The 23,084-nt window shown below is 42.8% G+C and overlaps 1 protein-coding gene across 2 annotated transcripts in view; it reads right to left on the bottom strand.

Moving 5' to 3' along the window:
* elf2a (E74-like factor 2a (ets domain transcription factor)) overlaps positions 1 to 19,171 on the bottom strand; it is a 67,573-nt gene extending 48,402 nt beyond the window's left edge. Inside the window, exons 1-4 of one of the 2 annotated variants that reach the window (XM_084331226.1) lie at positions 18,898 to 19,171; positions 18,053 to 18,136; positions 14,923 to 15,199; positions 389 to 496 (exon numbers count right to left, since the gene is read on the bottom strand). In XM_084331226.1, the coding sequence (XP_084187352.1) occupies positions 389 to 496; positions 14,923 to 15,199; positions 18,053 to 18,127 (460 nt within the window). In that variant the 5' untranslated portion in view covers positions 18,128 to 18,136; positions 18,898 to 19,171. The remainder of the gene's footprint in view (positions 1 to 388; positions 497 to 14,922; positions 15,200 to 18,052; positions 18,137 to 18,897) is intronic. The other variant, XM_084331227.1, reaches the window with a different exon arrangement.
* Positions 19,172 to 23,084: the final 3,913 nt, after the last annotated feature.

The following is a 23,084-nucleotide window of genomic DNA, read 5'->3' on the forward strand; positions in this document are numbered from 1 at the left end:
TTTTGATTTCCTACCGGGTGGGTGGGGACATGTTTGTTTACATTCCTGAATAACATGTGCCACCGAGAGAATAGTACCATGACCAGACATCCCCAGAATGTCTTAATTTATAATACAAAGTTTATGAATGGACTTTTGGATTCAACCAAAGCGGTTATATGATTGCACAGGTTAACGATTAGATTGCAATTCAATTAATCGTGCAGCACCATTATCAATCTACAAAGTCATCGTCCAACGGCACAACCCTACCCAACACATATGGGCAGATTTAGCCAGAGCAGAGTGGTGGCAAAACATCCCATCCTAGGACAGCTGCATCACTAACTGTACATAATAATATAATAACCATCCAGTGAAGACTGAAAGGAATATGGCTTTTATTTACCCGTGTGGCGGTCATGATGGAGGCTACCCGGAGACTCCATGTGTAGAAGAGCTTCTGCTGCCTCAAAGGTCTTGTCAAAACACACCATATCATGACCAGACATCTCCACTGAGAGTGAGAGAGAACAAAAGGGAGGATGTGAATGAAGCTGGATGGGGCAGAAGATATCACATATGCAGATAAATTAATACTACAACAAACAAACAAACAAACAAAGCGCTGTAGGGCTGTCTTAAATACTTCGAAGCTTTGAAGCTTCGTTCGATGGCATGAGCTTCGAACATAAAAAAAAATCGAAGTGTAAAATAATTTTTTTTTGCCTCCAAAATGCACCTCCAAGGGAATATCCCTTGGAGTTGTACACGACGGCGACGCCACACAAAACATTAATAAGGCTATGCCTATGATGCTATGACTAATGTGTTACCAAGTTGGCTAATTTAATTGTAATCATCCGCTTTTGTAGGTGCATTGTCTTGATATAATTATAAATTAAATATAATAATTGTTTGCTTGATAGACGAAGGTTGCAACATAATTATGTAATGTCATGTCGTTGGCTGTGAGAGCACCACCACTGCACCCAGGCAGCGCAGCCGAGTGAAACCTTGTTGGCTGCGTCACAGTCACGAAAGGGGCTACTTAATTAATTAATCCAATCCACTTTATTTATAGAGCACATTTAAAAACAACAAAGTTTACCAAAGTGCTGTACAAGTCCCACAACATAAGATAAAAAAAATATATATATATATATATTATAATTAATTTTTTTTTTCTCTCTCGAAGCTTCGAATTAAAATCGAAGCTCGGCCCCGAAGCTTTGATTGCCAAAAAAAGCTTCGAAGGTCAGCCCTAAAGCGCTGTATAATAAGGTTCACTTCTTAGTCATCATTTCTAAATAAAACATTTAAAAAACACACAATAAAGGACGTACTGTCTGTTAGGCTGGTTCCAAATGCTACTTCCTTGTTTATAAAAAGGCACACTCCTCCCTTCCCTATTGAAGCTGCTCCAAAAAGGACGGCCTTAAATTAGCGCACCCATAAGCACTTGCCAGCAAAGGGCGGTCTTGATTTGACTCTTGTGTTCAAGTTGTGTCATTTGTCACATTTAATGTATATTACAGTGAAATGCTTGGTTCTGTATGAGCCCCATGAGATTGTGCTTCATACAGTAAAAAGTTAAGAATAAAGGCCAAACACTATACAAAATATACAATATACAAACTAAAGTACAAAATATACAAACTAAAGTACAAATGAATGCCTAAATGCAAAAAAAAATCAAGAATGGGGTAGGGATGTCATGCAAATCTTTTTGTAATAAATAGATATAAAATATGGTGTAGTGTTGAAAGTGAATGTTAAGGTGAGTGTTAGGCGAGTGTGTGCAATAAATGTAGATGGATGGGTTAGTGTTGCATAAAGTCATTGAGCATCCCGATGGCCTGGGGATAGAAGCTCCTTTTGAGTCTCTCTGTACTGGCCATGACACTCTGGTAGCGCTTGCCTGACGGCAGCAGTGCAAAGAGGCAGTTGTTTTGGTGGCTAGAGTCTTTGACTATTCTCTTAGCCGTGTGTAAATGTCCTGGAGAGTGGGACGCCCACCTCCGGTCGTGTGTAGAGATGTTCCGATACTAGGGATGCTCGATATTGGCTTTTTTACCGATACCGATATACCGATATTGTCCAACTCTTAATTTCCGATACCGATATCAACCGATACCGATATATGCAGGGTTTCGCCCCCCAAAAAATGGAATAATTTCAGGTAATTAACATTACATATCTCTTGTTGTGGAATTAACAACATTATGCATACTTTTGACAATAAATAAAATCTGAATTTGTTCTTCTTTTTTTTTTAAACCGATACCGATATTTTCCGATATCACATTTTAATGCCGATATCGGCCGATAATATCGGTAGGCCGATAATATCGGACATCCCTATCCGATACCATTTTTCCTTCCCGATCCGATACCTAAGCTTTGGGTATCGGCCGATACCGATACTGATCCGATACCAGTGGATACATAAAATTTAAAAAAATAAATATTATATAAAAGTATTAAAAAAAAAAAAAAAAAAAAAAATTTACAGCTACCGTTTTATATATACTGTTTTTTAGTAATAACTATAAAGTAATTGACAACTATCTCAATGAGTTCACCCACGGAATGGTTGTTGGGACATTCACTACACTGTCCTTGTGTGTGGTGACTGTGATCCATGTCAAGTCCTCTGATATGTGGACTCTGAGGTACTTGAAGTTGTTCAATCTCTCGACCGGTGCCCCATAGATGCTGAGGGGGCTGTAGTTCCTTGCCCCAGACCTCCTAAAGTCCATGATCAGTTCTTTGGTTTTGCTGACGTTCAGGGAGAGGCTGTGGGTCTTCCTGTCAGGAACTCCAAGACCCACTTGTAGAGGACGTAGTTCAAGTCCAGGTCTCTGAGCTTGACAACAAGCTTGGAGGAGACTATGGTGTTGAATGCTGAGCTGTAGTCAATAAATAGCATTCTCACATAGTTCCCCTGCCTCTTGTCCAGGTGTGATGCTGCCGTGTGCAGCACATGGGCTATGGAGTCCTCCGTGGACCTGTTGGGGCGGTATGCAAGCTTCTCAAAGCACTCAATGGCTATGGAAGTGAGAGCTACAGGGCAATAGTCATTGAGGCAAACGGGCGTGGGTACAGGGACCATAGTGAACTTTTTCAAACAGGTGGGGATGACCGACTGTTCTAGGGACAGGTTGAATATGTCAGTGAATACCGGGGCCAGTTGGTCGGCAGACTTTTAGGACTTGTCCGGGGATGCCGTCCGGTCTTGCTGCTTTCCTGATATTCACTTTCTTAAAGGTCCTCCTCACCTCATGCTCCGTTAACCTGAACACTGAGTCTGCATCGGCAGTGGCTCTACTTTCTATTGTAGTGGCCTGTAGGCTGTTGTTGGAATTTACAGCTTCAAAGTGTGCATAGAAAGTAGTGGGGTCATTTGCCAAGGAGACATCATGGTTCTGTCATGGTTCTGAGGCCTTGCCACATACCTCTGGAATCAGCCTGTACCACACCTTTGCCTCTATCACTGTTCTCTGTAGGTTGTAGCGCGCCGCCTTGTGCTTGTCGATGTTGCCCGTCACGAGCCCGACGAATCACGATGTAGGCTGAGGTGCGCAAATTCAGAGCTTTGCGGACCGATTTGTCTACCCAAGGCTTTGTCTGGGAAAACTAATTGTGGTGGAGGGGACTATTTCTTCTACCAGAGTACCAACAAAGTCTAGCACCGTTTATGTGTAATCATTGATGTCTTCTGTACTCTCTGCAATAAAGTGCAGCTTGGAGCTGGTTCTCAGAGTTCACAGACCACCGCTTAACTTCTCGCGTTTCTCGCGCTTGAGACTTTTGTTTATATTTTCGAATGAGAAAGATGGCATCGTGGTTCGATTTACGGAATAGACTAAGTGCCTGTGACTTGTACCCATCCTTGAATTGCGAGTAGTAGTGATCTAATGTACTCTCGCCTCTGGTGGGACAAGTCGCATGCTGGTAGAAATGTAGTAAAACTTTAAGATTTGCCCTGTTAAAGTCTCCAGCCACCACAATCGCAGCATCTACGTTAGCTATTTGGAGTTTATTTAGCTCATCGTGAAGCTCTGAAAGCGATGCCCCAGTGTTGACTTGAGGGTGGATGTAAACTCAGATTAGGATGACCAGCGTGAAGAATGGACGACACTTGATGGATATATACTCCAGGTTGGCCGAGCAGCGGTCCGATAGTCTCATGTTCCCTGGGTCACACCAGTTGTTGTTCACCATGAAACACACCCTTTGATTTTTCAGACTCTTCTGTTCTGTCCTTGTGGTGAACGGAGAAGGAGTCGGCGGGCTGGATAGCGTGGTCTGGTAACGTCAACCAAGTCTCAGTGAAAAAGGACGTTGCAGTCCCTCATGTCCCTCTGGAACTTGATCCTGGCCCTGATGGCATCTAGTTTGTTCTTGATGCACTGGACATTGGCCAGCGAGATGCTGGGGAGCGGTGGCCGGTGACCCCAGGAACGAGTCTGTTGCGATTGCGAACGCCTGCTTGTTTCCCCCTTTGTCTCTTCTTATGCCTGGGGGAGATGTTTTGGTTCTGCGTGAGGATCTCCGCCGGCCAGACCGAGCCGGTCAGGAGAGCAATCCAAGCGGTGCGTAAACTGTAGTCCAATGTTAATAAGTGTATGACGGTCATATATATTAAATGTTTGCTCTCTAGCTCCAACAGTGAGGCAGGGAGGGGCTGAGGCTGAGACTCTCTCCCTCTCCCCGTCTCCATCTCTATTGTTCAGCTATTTTAAGTAGACAAACGTTACACTATAATATAGTATAGGTGTGGACAGAACATTACTACAACCCAGACCAGAGCAGGCTCAGAGGTGTGGACAGAACATTACTACAACCCAGACCAGAGCAGGCTCAGAGGTGTGGACAGAACATTACTACAACCCAGACCTGAGCAGGCTCAGAGACGTAGAGGTGTCCAGACCAGAACAGGCTCAGAAGTGTAGAGGTGAAGAATGCTGACCATACACATATTTTCTTTACATGTAAAAAAATTCAAATCTACTGGTCAGATATTCTAGACATAATGGAACAGATGTTTAAGGAAGTGGGTATAGAAAAACATGATATACTCTTAGGAACACGCCCCAAAAACCTACAAAAAGAAGAACTATACTTTTTTTTATTTTGAGAGCTGCAGCACTTAAACAAATTACAAGAGCTTGGAAAAAACTTGAACCCCCGAAAGTAAACAAATGGTTAGAAACTGTAGAGGACATATATAGTATGGAAAAGGTAACCTACAAAATCAATAAGAATGAAAATATGCTGGGAAAAAGATGGGGTCTCTTTAAACTATGGAGGGGTACTAGTTGACAGACAGATCAGTCTTTAAGGAAGATTTTAAGAAACAGGAAACAGTGATGATCTACTGATCAATTGTTGGGGAACACCCCTTAGGCCTACAGCTACTGTATACCTACAATGAAAATTCAAGCCTTTTTACTTATTATTATTATTTTATTTAAATTTTTTGTTTTTTGGTTGGTTTCTTTTTTCTATTAATTTCTTATTTGTTTGCCGTTATTATTGTTGTTGTTGTTTGTTGTTTTTCTTGTGTGTGTGTGGAGACGGGTAGGGATGGATGTTGGATGTATGCCGGTCCGGGATCTATGCTGGTGCTCGCCCCTTTGTTTGTGTTTTCGTCTCCTGTTTTTTGTATGGGTGATGGGTAAAAAAATAAATAAAAAATAAAAAAGTGTCAAGATTTGGAATATGCGTATGTACATTTGTGTGGGTATGTACGTATGTAGGTATGGACAGGTGCAGTTGTGTATGTGTATGTGGGTACACTTACTATACCTAAATATAAAATGTTTTTGTTTGACACAATAAAGTATAAAAAAAAAAAAAAAAAAAAAGTGTAGAGGTGTGGACAGAACATTACTACAACCCAGACCAGAGCAAAGAGTACATCATGCAATGTACTTAATGACATTTTGAGCAGAGAACTTAAAGTTGTGCATGACTGGGTACTACCTGGATAGTTGATGATATAAACATTTAATTTCATTATCTGAAATATTCTAAAATCATTAAGTCTGCTATAAGCCATTATCCCTTTGTGTGTGTGATTATTATTTTCTCACAGTAGTGTGTGTGTATATATATGTGTGTGTGTGTGTGTTTGGCTAAAGTGGATAGAAAACACAGTACTGTGCAAAAAAAAGGCACCCAAAAGTTTTTATATAAATGGTCTTAGATGTAAATACATTTTTTATTCGTGTGTCAGTAGACTACTCTTAGTACATTTTCATTAAATTATTTTTTAAAGCATCTTCATGGTTTAATAATGCAAACATATGTTGCAGGGACTTATTATAATCATCATATTGGCGTGACTGTATGCATCAAAGGGTTAAATCAAGCATTTTTAAGTGCTTTAGACTAGAGGAAATGTCAAAATATTGCGATATATATCGTGTATCGTGATATGGCCAAAAAAGATCGCGATATCATTTAGAGGCCATATCGCCCAGCCCTACTTCCGGGCACTCGGTATAGGTTCCGGCACTCTAGCTCGTCACACTACATAGCGATCGATTGCCAATAACTCGATAAACAACATGATTTGGACGTATATACCATTATACAAGCTGGAGATGGACCGGGTAATAATATATCCCATAATGATAAAATTTCTACTCGACGATGATCGCCCAACGGCGCGCGGAGACTGGGGTGAGTTTCAGCGTGTAACGTTACCGTCTTCGATAATAACTGATATTATCAACATTTGACCCACATTAGATGATTGGTATAACGCTGCCCACGGAATTATAAACGCCCCCTCGCCCATCCGGTCAACATCAGATGACGTGTAGTAACTTCTAGAAGTACGTCTAGTTGGAATTTTTTATATCGCGCTGATTGCCATCAAACTGTATTTCATCATCAATATAATGCATTTGGGGCTATATATCACGTTCTGGAGAAAGCTGCAGAAAGAGATGAAAACATACTTATACATTAGACCATACTTTACTATGAATATGTGAATGAAAAAGTTTAACGTTGCTACACAATGAACAATACATATAGGACTTTGAATGGGCCCTAATAATGGCAATGTAGCAATAGAATTTAAAAAGTTATAGCCCTGCAAAGAAGGGGACTTTCTCCATAGACAAATAGCGCTGGCAATCTATGGTATATCATTAATTTAACCTTAGGCAACCAAAGTGTTAAAGACGCTGTAAAGCGTCCTTCGGCAACTTGAGCATGGCCGGGAATGACGCTGTAAAGCGTTTTCCGGCACCCAAAGTGTTACTACTTTGACAAATGTCAGTTCGGTCTTTGTGTGCCAAACATTATTATTTTTTACCAAATAAATGAGAAGCATGTTTAAATCAGCAATGCCTCCCCTCTCGCTCCTAGCTCTAACCGTCACTGTCAACATAATGTGCCTGATGTCAAACTGCCTCATTCTTTCAGTTTTTGCATGACTACGTCCTTGAGAATAACTGAGAAGTTGGGATTATTTTTGCCTCCAAAATGCATCTCTAAGGGAATATCCCTTGGAGTTGTACACGACGGCGACGCCGCACAAAACATTAATAAGGCTATGCCTATGCTGCTATGACTAATGTGTTACCAAGTTGGCTAATTTAATTGTAATCATCTGCTTTTGTAGGTGCATTGTCTGATATAATTATAAATTAAATATAATATAATTGTTTGCTTGATAGACGAAGGTTGCAACATAATTATGTAATGTCATGTTGTTGGCTGTGAGAGCAGCCCCACTGCACCCAGGCAGCGCAGCCGAGTGAAACCTTGTTGGCTGCATCACAGTCACGAAAGGGGCTACTTAATTAATTAATCCAATCCACTTTATTTATAGAGCACATTTAAAAACAACAAAGTTTACCAAAGTGCTGTACAAGTCCCACAACATAAGAAAAAAATAATAATAATAATATATATTCTTTTAATATTTAATATAATATTTTTGTCCCTCGAAGCTTCAAATTAAAATCGAAGCTCGGCCCCGAAGCTTCGATTGCCAAAAAAAGCTTCGAAGGTCAGCCCTAATTTTTAGGCTATATAATATATCTTATGCTGATGTATGGTATTTTTGGAGTGTTACATTTTTTTTAAATAAAAAATAACGTATATCGAACCAAACCGAAAACCGAGACACAAACCGTGAACCGTTCCACCCCTAGGAGCTATCAGTAGCTACCCAGCTAGATAACATTAGACAACGCTAGGGCTGGGCGATATGGCCTAAATATGATATCACGATATTTTCTGACCTTTCGGCAATACACTATACGCATCACAATGTTTTTCTTTTTTTCCCCAAACAATTCATTATGAGGCTTACCAAGACAGTATTTGAGTTTGCAAGCTAACATTAAAGACAAAATAAAATACCCATGCATTTAGCATTTTTATATTATATATTAGATTTAGATTATTGGATTATTAGATTATATATTGCATATATTTAGCAATGAGATATTATATGATTTAGATATGAAATATGATGAATTGAAAATGGGGGACCCTGATGTAAACAAGACTAAAGTCTTTCTCTGGTCTGCATCCTCCAGTCCACTGTTGTTGTATTGAGCTGTACTGTATTGTACCCATGCTGCAATCTGTTAATAACGTTTTAATTCATTCAGACAGCAAACAGAATCATTTTGATTGACAGTCGAGTCTGCCAATTACGTCACACCGCTTGCACCCGCCCTGCTGTTCTTAGCACCAATCGGCAAGCGCGTATTAATTTTTTACTTCCGCCATTGGAGAGCTCAATGACAACAACAATGGTAGCAGTAGTAGCTCCCCGCGGCCGACGTTTAGCTTTTAGCTACGCAGGATGACTAAACGACTGGAGGCATAATGATTTTACTGCAACGGATGTTATAATAAAAGCCTTTCCATACATCTGTCTGATTGAAAACTTTATTAACAGACCGCAGAATGGGCACAACTGAGTCAGCACAGGCTGAGATATGAACGACTAATGCTTGCTATATCTAGGTCGACCTCGGACGTTGCTATGTAAATACGCTGATGTTATTGAACATGTAACTATATAACGTTAATGCCACAAAACGAATGCCTTTGTTATCATAAGTAGTAACTTTGATGCAGTAGTGTGTGTGTGGGGCGACGCTGTTCAAAAGTTTCAACGTGTGGACCAGATTGACGCGACACAATCCTCTTGGGCAAAACATCACGATATCCACGATATGTTTAAAAAGTGTATCGCTAATGAACTGTACCCGATATTTATATAATATCGTCATATCGCCCAGCCCTACCCGGAAGTAATATGGCCGACCAGCAAAACCTCTACTGCGCTTCCTGTTAAGCGGTTGCGCCGATCGGCCACCAGATGGCGCTCCTGAACCGCCAGAGAGCTCAGTGGGTCCTGCTGGTGGATCTCAGGCCAGCGGAGGGACATTATGAATCCGATCGCAGATTTTTTTAAATATTGATATAAGGACGCTGTACAGCGTCCCCGGGCAACTTTAGCATGGCCAGCAAAGACGTGAGAAGACGTGTCCCGGCACTCAAAGTGTTAATATCAATATTTCAAAAATCTGTGATCGGATTCATATTTCCCCTCCGCTGGCCTGAGATCCACCAGGAGGACCCACTGAGCTCTCTGGAGGTTCAGGAGCGCCATCTGGTGGCCGATCGGCGCAATCGCCAAACAGGAAGTGCTGTGGAGGTTGTGCTGGTCGGCCATATTACTTCCGGGCACTCGGTTTGGCTCCCGGCACTCTGGCTCGTCACAATATATAGCGATCCATTGCCAATAACTCAATAAACAACATGATTTGGACGTATATAGTATTATACAAGCTGGAAATGGTTAATCAGGATAAACATCCCATAATCGAAAACGGTCTACACCACGCTGATCGTCCAACGGCGCGAGGAAGATCCAGTAAGATTCAGCGTTATTTTTGAACGTGTTCCATATAAACTGTTATGATGAACATATGACCCACACTAGATGAATGATATAACGCTGCCCACGGAATTATAAACGATCCCCCGCCCATCCGGTCATCATCAGATCATACGTAGATTAGAGCTGCGCGGTATTGATGTTTTCCTTACCGCACAAATTTGCAAAATATTTCCTACCGCCGCGGTTATTACCGCACACACACAAAAAAAAAGTTTGAATGCATTTTTTTTGTAGTCTACTCTTTATAGCATATAGCCTGCCTCTAGTCTAAATGTCTATCTTTAGAGGATGACTTTGCAGCATGAATATTGTTTGGGATTCGGCATGCACGCATTCGTTATTAAAAGTGAAACACGGATTCGAAGTCTCCCCTCGGTGTCGCGAGCAGGGGTGGTAGCGGCGCGCCCGCCGGTTACCCCCCCGACCCTTTCTTCTTCTTCTTATTATAACGTTACTACTTATGATTACAAAGGCATTCGATTTGTGGCATTAACGTTAGTATAGTTACACGTTCGTATTTACCGGACCATAGCAAGGCAAGCGTTACTCAATTAATATCTAAGTTCCTTTCTTTGCTCAGAGCGTGCCGAGTTGTACCCATTCTGCGGTCTGTTAATAAAGTTTTCAATCAGACAAGTGTATAGAACGAAGGGCTTTTATTATAACATTTCGTTGCAGTAAAATCATTATGCCTCGTTCCCTGAGGAGCGACGGCGTCGGTAATTTACTCCGGTCTCCGGTGTGAGCTAACGTACTATTAGCCGTGTTGTGACTGAGCTCTGATCAATGGCTCATGGCTGAGATTCAGGAAGTAAAAGCACTGCAAGATGATCCAGCATGTGACGCGTATCTCTTCTGACCAATCAGTGGTCTGCAGTGTTTCATGTGACTTTTCTGGTACCCAATAGGGTCGCTTGGAATCTCGACAGAGAAGTAGGGTATATCTGCAGAGCCGCAAGCCCAACGAGAGCGTAATAATAATAATAATATAATAAAAAACAGCGGTGATGCCGGTATTCAGCCCAACGCTGCGGTGGGCATGATGTAACAGCGATACCGCGGTAATACCGATACCGCGGCAGCTCTAACGTAGATCATTCTAGAAGTACGTCCAATTGAAATTTTTTATATCGCCCCGATTGCCATCAAACTGTATTTCATCATCAATATAATGCATTTGGGGCTATAGATCACGTTCTGGAGAAAGCTGCAGAAAGAGATGAAAACATACTTATACATTAGTCCATACTTTACTATGAATATGTGAATGAAAAAGTTTAACGTTGCTACACAATGAACAATACATATAGGACTTTGAATGGGCCCTAATAATGACAATGTAGCAATAGAATTTAAAAAGTTATAGCCATGCAAAGAAGGGGTACTTCTCCATAGACAAATAGAGCTGGCAATCTATGGTATATCATGAATTTAACCCATGGCACCAAAAGTGTTAACTTAGTGCAAACAAACAAAATAATTAAACCTTTTCTATTTTTGTGGCCACATTATAGACAAAGGCCATCAAAATAAAGTATGAATATGCTCAACCAGCACTAGACTTTATCAAAAAGGAAAAGTCACTGTTATTTAAAATAAATAAATCATGTGTACTAAATATATATTTACTTTTTAATTGCATGAAACATTATGAAGTAATCTCTTATGCCGCTTTTCACTGCATGGTACCTAATCGACTCGACTCGCTTTTGCTATTTGAGTGTCCTGGTAGCCGTATTTGAAGTGACGTCACACAAGGAAGTAAATAGTCAACAGTAACACTGCGTTGGAAGGAGAAGCCCTGATGATATACTATAAACCAACAGCCAATAAATGTGGAGTTATCTTTGAACCTCTATTGTCAAGCCTCGTCAATATATCCCCTCCTAGGGATGGGTACCGTTCACATTTGAACCGATACGGTACCGGTACCTGTGAATCGATACCGGTACCCAACAGTACCTTTTTTCTGTACTTTAGTCTCTAAAAATGTAATCTACCTACCTCAGTTGTGGAAAAAAAATCCAAACTTCAAATAACCACACTTTCGACCGTTTTCGGCTTGCCATTGCCCCGACTGCTTTGTTGTTGCATCAAGTCAAATCCTAGGTAAGCCTATATTGTGCGTGTGAACGTTGACATGAAAAGAAGTGTAAAAAAATAAATATGTCAAGATTCTTTTTTTTACGGTATCTCACATGAAACGATACTCGGTACTAGTACCGATGTGTTTCGGTAAAGTACCGTACACTAATATCCCCCCTTCCCCACTAATGGAACTAATGGAACACAGCGAAGTGACTCCACGGTTAGCTGCACGATTAATCGATTTTAAATCGAAATCGCGATTTGGAATGATGCAATTATCAAATCGCAAAAAAAAAAAGAATCGCAATTTTTCTTTTTTTACATTTGTTTAACCAGGAAGTCCCATTGAGATACAAGATCAGTTTGGGAGAGGGAGGTAAGGGGTTTTAGATTGTGTGTTGTGAAGTTTAGACTTCAGAGAGGGAGAGTAAAGTACAGAAAAAAAGGTACCGTTGGGTACCGGTATCGATTCCCAGGTAAAAAGAAAAATTGTCAGGCTCGGTGTCCCGAAAAGACCCATGCGTAGGCCAGATGCAAGCCGCATTTTACAATAAACCTCTGTGGGGCTGCTTTAAAAAAATATATATTATAATCGCAAATTTTATCGCAATCGCAATATCCGTCAGAAAAATCGCAATTAGATTTCCCAAAATCGTGCAGCCCTACCGACAGCCTGTAAAACCGCAAGAAGTATGACACTTTTATACGTTCCTTATAAAACAAGCACAAATGTGAAAATCATGAAAGTCCCTATTATTAACACATCCCACGCCGGAAACGGCTTACGACGTGTTTCAAGTTCATGCAAATTCTGCCAATCCACGGCGTACGACGTTATTGAGATCATATTTAATTTTTTCGCCATGTTATTCATAATTCCCTCACGGAGCCTCGTCTGATGCAGTGGGAGCATGCACAACTGTGCAACGCTTCAATACTTCCCCCTGGTGGATGATCGGCGAGTTGCCAAACCGGAAATGGACGAGTCGATCTCGGTGCGTCTTGGAAATGCGTCCGGCACTCGCATATTGTTGCGGGACTGTATACACACGTCCGTGTGTAGCGATCGCTGCCATAACGCAATAATCAATACGATTTGGCCGTTGTTTATAATTATACAAACCGGAAATGGATTTAGGAGATTGCCGTCAAATAAGTGGGATCTTTTTCCTCCAGTCTCATCGTCGAACGGTTAAGAGGACACTGACGTCATTTTCAGCGCGTTTGTTTATTATTATCCATGCAAACTGCTCTGCTCAATACATCACCCATACTACATAAAGCATTTACCGACGATTACAGAATTATAAACAACCCCCCCCCCCGTTCATCCGCGCATGATCAGTCATAATGTTTAGAATCATGTACAGTTGAAAATTTTAATATAGCGTGTATCGCCAACAAACGGCATTTGATAATCTATATATGCGTTTATGCCTATATCTCACGTTCTAGGAATTACTGCAGAAAACGATAAAAACATATTTATATTCTAGACGGTATTTTCGTATGAATCTATGAATGAAAAAGTAAAACGTTCCTACATCCTGAACGATAGATAATCGATGTTGAATGGGCCATAGTAATGTCAATTTAGCAATACAATTTAAAAAGTTATAGCCCTGCAAAGAAGGTGAACATCTCCCTAAGCTTACAGTGCTGGCAGAGAGTGGTATAAGATGCTCAAATTACGTGGCAGGGAATGTGTTAAGCTCCTCAAATATCATTCATAAAAAAAAAACATGTAATATTTTACAACATTGACTAACAACCAACCCCAACAGGGGATGCTGCTGAGATGGTGAGATCCGCAGTTGGTGCTGTGTGAGGCGACGACATGCAAGCGAATAAAAACGATGGGGACGGGGTTTTGAGCTAAACTAGCTTGGAGTGAAGGGATTATGCAAATCAAGGAATAAATTGCCTCTCCAAATACCAATATGCATTGCTAGCTCTTAACTTGGTAAAAGAATAATCGCCCAAAAGAATAATACTGCATGTGTAATTGCACAATAACTATACGTGCATAACAAAACAATTCATGGTGTTTGATGTAAGCGCACTGATGCCAGAGCGCATTCGGCTGAATTTTAACACAAACCTACTTGATTATCCCTTACTTAACACTCTTTAGACCTACTAGGTAAGCTTGCTGCAGTAGTCAGTGATACCGGTGTTACTCTGTGTTCAGGCATCCACCAAGTACCTTATTTGCTCACCGCCCACAGCAGTGTATGCCCCCCCCCCCCCCATGTATAGAAATAAAACCCATTTAGTACATTTTCGCATATCAGCGCCCAACTTTCATCAAATAAAAAAAGAACAGTTGTAAAATACTATGCGTGTTATCAATACTTCAGTCAGACAATATTATAAACTGAAAGAGTCTGTGCAGACAGCAGAGCTATTTTACAGGTCTGTGCAGCAGAGTAGCTCAAGTTTCACTTTCACTTAAAGTAGATTTAACTTCACGTGAAGGAGAGAAAGATGGCTCTAGAGGCGACACAACGATGGTGGAGGATCTTGGTTACTCACTCTTTTTCTCCTCATACAGAACATCACCTCATACAGAACAGCCTCACCCGTCTCCACACACACAGTACAGCCTCACCTATCTCCACACACAGTACAGCCTCACCTGTCTCCACACACAGTACAGCCTCACCTTGTCTCCACACACAGTACAGTCTCACCTGTCTCCACACACAGTACAGCACTACAGCCTCACCTGTCTCCACACACACACAGTACAGCCCCACCGGTCTCCACACACACAGTACAGCCTCACCCGTCTCCACACACAAAGTACAGCCTCACCTGTCTCCACACACAAAGTACAGCCTCACTAGTCTCTACAAACACAGTACAGCCTCACCCGTCTCCACCACACACACACACAGCCTCACCTGTCTCCACCACCTCAGTGATCACTTGCTCTTCCGCCACATCCTGCATCAGGTATGTCTCATCATCATATACCAGGACCTGGGCAGCATAACACTGCTCCACCTGGGCACAGGGCACCTCCTCCACGATCACCGCTGGGCAGTCTTCCTCCTGCAACACGACCCCCTCTTCCTCCTCCTCCTCATCTACGCCTCCCTCGATGATCACTGTCTCTATCTCCTGCTGCACCACCTCCTCCTCCTCCTCCTCCTCCTCCTCACCGGGGTGCTCTTCACTCTGCAGACGGGAGAACAAGATGAGATCAGGAGAAGACAAAAAAAGCAGGGAAATAAACAGCTGGAAAATAACTCAACGATGGAAATATAGTCCCTCTTATTAATGAACATTGAACAAACTAAAATAGTCCCTCTTATTAATGAACATATTCAAAAACAAAATATAGTTAGTCCCTCTTGATGAATGAAAAAATCCAATGAAGAAAAAAAAAGATCTAGATTCTGTCTTTCACAAAGAGATTTATTTGAGTTTTCAGTCTTATGATATTGTTTCAACTTTCTCATGACCATAATATACTTATATCAAGTATAAATCGTTAGCTTGTCAAATCCTACAGATTGAGTTCAGAGGACAATGTAGCTATTGCACATGTCAGTTTAATTAATGATGTGGCAGTTTCAGAGTTTGACTCCTATTCATCTTCACTGCTGATTGTCTTCTTAGCATGTCTAACCACTTTGGCTATGCATCGCATAACTGACTGTACTCTTGGTTGCACAGCTAGCAAGTGGAAACAGCTGTGAATCAACTGTTTTCTTCTGGTATTACGAATGGCCACTTCCACCTTATGCAAGTATTACATACAAGGAATTCTGAAGAAGCCAATTTCCATGTTGTATCAAGTTGTGTGTATAGGTGTATACACCTACCTTCACTGTCATTCATGAAAAGATATGGAAAAACTCAAGACTTGAAAGTTGCTAGGCATAGGTAATCCACTGTTATGAAAACTATAATGCAGTCACCTTTGTTACCGTTTTACTCTACTACAAGCCGTTCAAATTTGGCATCGATATAAAATCTCTTCCGAGTTAGATGCAGTAATATGGCTGGAAAGAGAATCAAAATGTCTATCTTGAACAGGGCTCTCAACAGTGCAAAGTTTTAAAATGTTAAAGGTCAATTTTGTAACGTTTTAATGAATATGGAGCCAATGTAAATAGGAGATCTAAGAAAGAAAGCAATTTAGGGGGAATGATCCAGGTTAATCCAACAAAGACAAGTAGTGACACCCATATGATCCTTTAAAGGGGAACTATCTTATAAATGGCCTTTTTCAGTGTTTAGCATTGTTTCCTGGCTATGTGGACTTATATTAATAGGATTAGGATCTATGTCTCTAATTCTCATATTGGCGCTAAGGCTGAGCCCGAACGTTCGAACGTTCGTTCGTTACCCTGGCATTCGGACTTTAATTAATGGGTTCGAACGTTCGCAAAAAAAATAGTTTTTGGGTGGAACGTTTGGTGCACACGCAACACGACCCGGGAGGTGGGGACGGTATAGCGGGTTACACACAACATAGCAGTGCTCAGAGCCGTGCGGCTCTGGCCAAAATATCCACCATTTGCAACAACCTAACTCTGAAGTACGATTTCAAACGAGTGGGAACTACTGGGATATGTCTTGGAAACAAAAGAACTGGAGATAAAACATTGTGGAGTAAACATTGCGCAACGCCTGGGTGAAGTGGCTGGAGCGGCTGGTTTGACCACACAAAAGTGAAAAATGGCTCACTTGACCGCAGTGTATAGCATACTCAACTAAAAGTGAGTGTGTTATATGATATTACCGGTATGTTTGACTGCTGTCTTTTCATTTTATTTTCTTCTGAGTGCTTTGTTTACATGAACAGCCACCACTGTAAACAACATTTTTTTTCACCGATAGACTATGCAATGCCGCCCCTAGCCCCTTACATGACTGCGATCTGCAAGCCAGGACGCAGTCACGTAAGGGGCTATGCCACCCCCCGTAAAATCGATGACAATACAATTAATTAATTAATTAATTAATTAATTAATTAAAAAAAAAACGTTCGAACATCCGTTCGAAAAACTGTGGTGAACGTTCAAACCCTAAAAACAGGGTTCGGGGACAGCCTTAATTGCCGTATTCTTCCAATTCTCCTCTCACAATATTCACCCTCACTGAACTGAGTCATCTGAAAATGTGCATATCTGTGATGTCAGAGATTTCTCAGCTGCATAATTATGTGGCAGTTGGTGTGGCAGTTGCCACCAGGCCACACAGTGGTTGGAGCCCAGCCTCAAAACGGCTTAAGATCTTGAGGTAGAAAAATGCTGTTTTTGAGTACTTGATTAGAAATACAAAACAATTAATTTTTTTGAAAAAAAAACTTACAGGTGTTCCATAGACTCACAGGAATTGTGTAAAAGTGCCCAAATAGTGAAAGAAATAGTAAAATAGTTCCCCTTTAATGGTAATCTAGATTATATAATAAAATTCAAATTGTCTAAAGATAAATCATGATGAATTGAAAATCAAATTAAATAAAATCGTGAGCCCAAGAATCAAAATCAAATTGTGAGAATAATCAAGACTCCCACCCTTACGGGCTGCAACAGCTTTACAACTATAACCAAATCATCAAGTGCTCACCATATCTGCTAAACTGCACATCTAGGATATAGGGATATGCGAAAAGGCACATTTCACTTGTCATGTGTAAATTGACAATAAAAGTACAAAATGCCATCACCAGAATTGCCTCTTAACATGTTTCGGCTTTAAAACTAGGTTCAATGGTTAAAAAGCTCAAAGTGAGCTATTGGATATGGGGAGATGCTTTCTTTCATTAGAGGAAATAGAGAAAGCCAGGGTCTATAAATTATTCAGGTCGAGTCAACATTAAAACAATAAAGTTTCCTTGACAACGATGGAGAGGTTGTGACCTTTGGACCAGACATTTTTGTTTTTGGACCAAAACAGGCACGTTGGTCCTCCTGTGGCACTCTGGTCCATATCAGCCCACGCTTGGTTTACTAGTTCCACAAATCAACCTAGGTAATTTATAGGCATTGCAGCTTGCACCAAACACACGCCTATTACCTGATGATGTTCCTCCATCACTGTGACATACTCCACCACATTCCCTCCACCATCTGACACCACAATGGAGGTCATCACTCATTCCTGTCAAAACAAAAACAACAAGAAAACACACCAGCTCAGGAAGAGTGCTAGAATATTAAAGAGTCCGCCTCGCTCTTTCTTAAAAGAAAGAGAGATTGGGTCATGTGAAAGCCCCATGGCACCCCTTTCTCCTATTGACGCTATGAAAACAGGCACAAGATAAATCTCCCCACTCTTTGGCTTAATGCCAGCAGTCAAACGGGCGTAGTTAGACCAATTCACCCTAAGAATACTGAATGAGTGTGGTAACACTGCACAATTATACTGGTTATGAATTAGGATGTAGGGCATGGACCGTATCAGCAGCATGCACACACACAAGTGTTTACTTTACTGGCTACTGGCGTCTCAGTGTGTTGCTGGGTGGGAGGCGTTAGCTCTCGTAGCTAGAAACAAGCTGTCGTTATTTACGCTCATTTAGCAAGAGCTGAACAACTTATAACTAGCTAAGTGCCCAGATGCTAGCTAGTTATCACACATTGAAAACGTTAAATTGGCGTCATCTTATTTTTTACAAGCGAAATACCCATGGTAAATTCACTAACCTTAGTGAGCCAACTGAGCTAGCAGGCTAACAACACCAGTGACAAGATAGCAAACACTTAACATGCTAGCTAACTCAGCTAATGTTATTATCTGGTATGTTAGGCTAGCTAGTAAGTTGGTCAACACAAGAGCCGTCAGATCTTAGTTGGAAAACATATATGTTGAAAGATGTGATCTATCCACGTATGCAAGTAAAAATAATATATCCCCCTTACCTTATTTTGCTTTTGCCAGCGAAATATAGCCACAGCTAGAAGGCCTAACTGATGCTAATGCTAACGTTAGCCAAGTTGACAAGGCCGACGCGCTCGCAAAAACAAGTGTTTGCAAAGCTACCCCGGCTAACTACCCGCGTTTGCAAATAACGGCAACTTCTCGAAACAGACACGGTGGGTACAAATGTAGTTACTGAACTTTAGTTTGTATTACTCTTCGTTTTCGACTACTAGCCCGTTGCTTTCCGGCGCGCCGTCTCTCTGCCAGGAGGAGAAGAGGAGATCCAGGTCAAAGCTCTTTGGAGCCCGCTAGCGGATGACGTAATGACCCCATCTAGGAGCCCCTGCCCAACTATGACCAGGGCCCTTTGATTGTAGGCTTTTACTAATCAATAACATTTGAAAACACATATAGCAAGCCACCATTTCAAGGCAAGGGCACAGTAAATAGCTAATATGGAATATTTCACTTTCCCCTTTATAAAAAGGGGTTCCCAATTTAATTTTAGGCATAGGGCCTATGACCCCACTGAGGTCGGAAAATACTTCTGTTGAGTCAAACTTTTTTTTTAATGCAGAGTGCTTAAGATTATCTAATATCGTCAAACTGCGATCTCTAGGCAAAATGCTCCTATTGGTGTTGCGCTTTATCAAAAAAAAAAGTTTTTGTCTGATGCATGGTTTGGATTTGGGCATGAAACCACCCAAACAACTGCCTCTTTGAACTGCTGCGGTCAGGCAAGCGATACCGGAGTCTCATGGCAAGCACAGAGAGACTCAGAAGGAGCTTCTATCCCCAGGCCATCAGGATGCTCAACGACAATAACACTATGTAACAAACCATCAAATACACTCACAGCACACACGCACACACATCCACACACACACACTCACTTTAAATAAACAACTCACTGTAGCACCCACTTTACCCACTTTAGACACTTTAACACACTTTATATTGATTGGTAAAGAGATTTGCACTACAACTCATACCCCATTGCACCTTACCCTAAGTTGTACCTCATCCCATTTCTGCATTGTACTGTATATTGCATTATAACTCAGTTACTAATTTTTTTCTACTCTGTATTGTATATTGTATATTGAACACTTGTTTACACTTGTTATGTACTTTTGACTTCTATTTTATACTATCTATTTTATTTTTTTATCTAGCACACTCTCAGGAGCAGAACAGAAAAAAGCATTTCATATAAAAGTATTCTGTATTTTTGTATGACAACTAATAAATAAACTTGAACTTGGCATATGGGAGGGGTTTTGATTGATTGATTGAAAACTTAATTAAAACAGATTGCAGAATGGGTTTTGATTGATTGATTGAAAACTTTATTAACAGATTGCAGAATGGGTACAATACAGTATGGCTCAATACACATAATTGTTAAGGGGATGCAGACCAGAGAAAGACTTTCCTCTTGTTTACATCAGGGTCCCCCATTTTCAATTCATCGTAACATTTATGACATACATGACATACAGATAAACAGTACTGTTACATCCAGAGATTTATGACATACAAGATATACAAATATACAGTACTGTTTGAATGAATGAATGAAAACGATAGGTTATGTATATAACCTAGTTATATGAGTACTGGCTGAGCGTCCCGCTCTTAAGCCTATCGAGATATACCTCATCTCATGTACCTATTGTACTTACACAACGAATAAACTAATACACCCACACCTGCCGGGTCCCGCCCCTACGGAGGCGTAGCCTATAAGATAGTAGGCGTGGTCCCCAATACACCCTTCCTCGCCAAAATCTCGTTCCCAGTCAAAAGATCCCTCAAGGGGACTCAGGGCCACTTAAGAGCGGGACGCTCAGCCAGTACTCATATAACTAGGTTATATACATAACCTATCATTATATTATCGTACTTGGCTTATCGTGTCCCGCTCTTAAGCCTATCGAGATATGGGGTAAGAGCGGACGCGAGGCCCGACAATTGTACCCCCTGAGGACCCGAAAGCCCACATCAAGGGATTTGGGGAGTCCTGTCACCCCATCCTCCCTAACGAAGGGGGGGCGCAGTCAACTCCACCGGAGTGCGAACAAGGAGGAACTAGAACCCCTTGAACACACAGCACAGGCGGAACCACGTGTGACTTAACACACTGTGGCCCATACCCATACACTCCTGCTACCCTACCAAGGACGGGAAGCAGGAAAGGCCACAGACCCCAGAACCGCCTGGGAGACAGAACCCCCGGTCATGTCCATGAGGTAAAACCTTACGAAGGGGCCCGGGGAGGACCATGAAGCTGCAGCACAGATGTCCTCCACCGAAGCCCCACCCAGGAGAGCGGCAGAGGCAGCCACCCCACGAGTGGAGTGCGCCCTGACGCCCCCAGGGGGATCCTGCCCAGCCAACGTGTAGCAGAGAGCAATGCCCTCGCACAACCAATGGGACAGGCGCTGTTTCGACAGTGCCTTACCCGCACGAGAACCACCGTGACAGACAAAAAGCTGGTCGATAACCCTGAAGTCCTGAGTGCGGCTGAGGTAAATTCCCAAAGCGCGGACCGGACATGACAGGTGAAGGCCCGCATCTAACTCACTAGTGTGAGGAGGCGGACGAAACGCCTGAACCACAATATCCCGGGAGCGGAAGGAACTCCGGATATTCTTAGGCATGAAGCAGGATTAGGTCGCAGAGTGGCACCGCAATCGGCCCGAAAAGACAGGCACTCTGGACGTTCCGAAAGAGCACAGAGCTCACCCACGCGTTTAGCGGAGGTGACAGCCAGCAGGAACGCGGTCTTGAAGGACAGCTGTCCCAACGGCGCCTGCTCGAGCGGCTCAAACGGGGCCAAGGACAACCGGCCGAGGACCAATTGAAGATCCCAAGTCGGAGCCAAAGAGCGTTGCACCGGCTTAACGCGTCGAGCGCCAAGCAGGAAACGCTTCACAAGAGGGTGGCTGAACAAGACAGTCCCCTCAAACCCCTTATGATAGGAGGATATAGCTGCCGCATATACCCTCACCGTCGAAGCCGACAGTCTATCAAGGAGAGACTGGAGATAACTCAGGACAGCATCCAGGGGGCAGGAGACTGGGTCCCGGCCCCCCGCCTTACACCACTCTTGGAACATACGCCATCTGCCCGCGTAAAGCGCGACAGTGGAGGGAGCATGTGCATTCCGGATGGTATCAACCACAGAAGGGTCCATCCTCTCCAGACTCACCCTCCCACCAGCCACACCAGCAGGCGTTGGCTCAACACCGGGTACTGGAACAGAGACCTGTTGTGCTGTGAGAGGGCCGTCGCCGACCAAGGAATAACCCAAGGAGGAGCGACCAGAAGCTGGATCAAGACCGGGAACCACACTGCCGTGCCCCGGTCCGGCGCGACCAGGATCACCGTCCTGCGCTCCCTCCGTATCCGCTCCAACAGCTGACCCAACAGATGTACAGGAGGAAAGGCGTACAGAAGACCGGGCGGCCATGGAAAGATCGAGAAGGCATCCACCCCCAAGGGGGGATGATCCGCTCGACTGACCGAGAACCACAAGGGCACTTGTGAGAGTGTCGGCACGCAAACAGATCTACCGAGGCCTCCCCGAACCGATCCCAGATCTGTCTGACTATGTCGGGGCGGAGTTCCCACTCGTTGTGACGAGGACCGCCCCGAGTCATCATATCCACGCCCATATTCTCTGCACCAGGAATGTGGAGCGCCCTCAGACTGCGCAGCCTGTGAGATGCCCATAGCCAAAGTTCGACCGCCACCCGATGCAGGTGGATGGAACGAGTCCCACCCTGCCTGTTGATATACGCCGCTGCTGTCACACTGTCTGTCCTGACCAAAACGTGCTCGCCTACCACCAGGTGGCCGAACCGTTTGAGGACCAGAAGGACCCCCTTCAATTCCAACACATTGATGTGCGGGGTAGATGGACCGGCATGAACCGCCGGCCAGCTGCCCCCCACTGCTTGGGTCCGACACGTCCCTCCCCAACCCTTGAGAGAGGCGTCGGTGATGACCGCGACGTGTGAGCGCCTGCTGCCCATGGGGACCCCAATGGTGAGGATACCCAGCCTCTTCCAATGGGCGAGATCTCCCCATATCGACAAAGGAACCGTCAACCGTTTCCATTTGTCCCTCACCGGATCTATTCTCATAGAGAAAAACCACCTCTGTATCCTCCTCATGAAGA

The sequence above is a fragment of the Notolepis coatsorum genome (genome assembly GCF_963971535.1).
Source record: "Notolepis coatsorum genome assembly, chromosome: 16".
NCBI lineage: Eukaryota > Metazoa > Chordata > Actinopteri > Aulopiformes > Paralepididae > Notolepis > Notolepis coatsorum.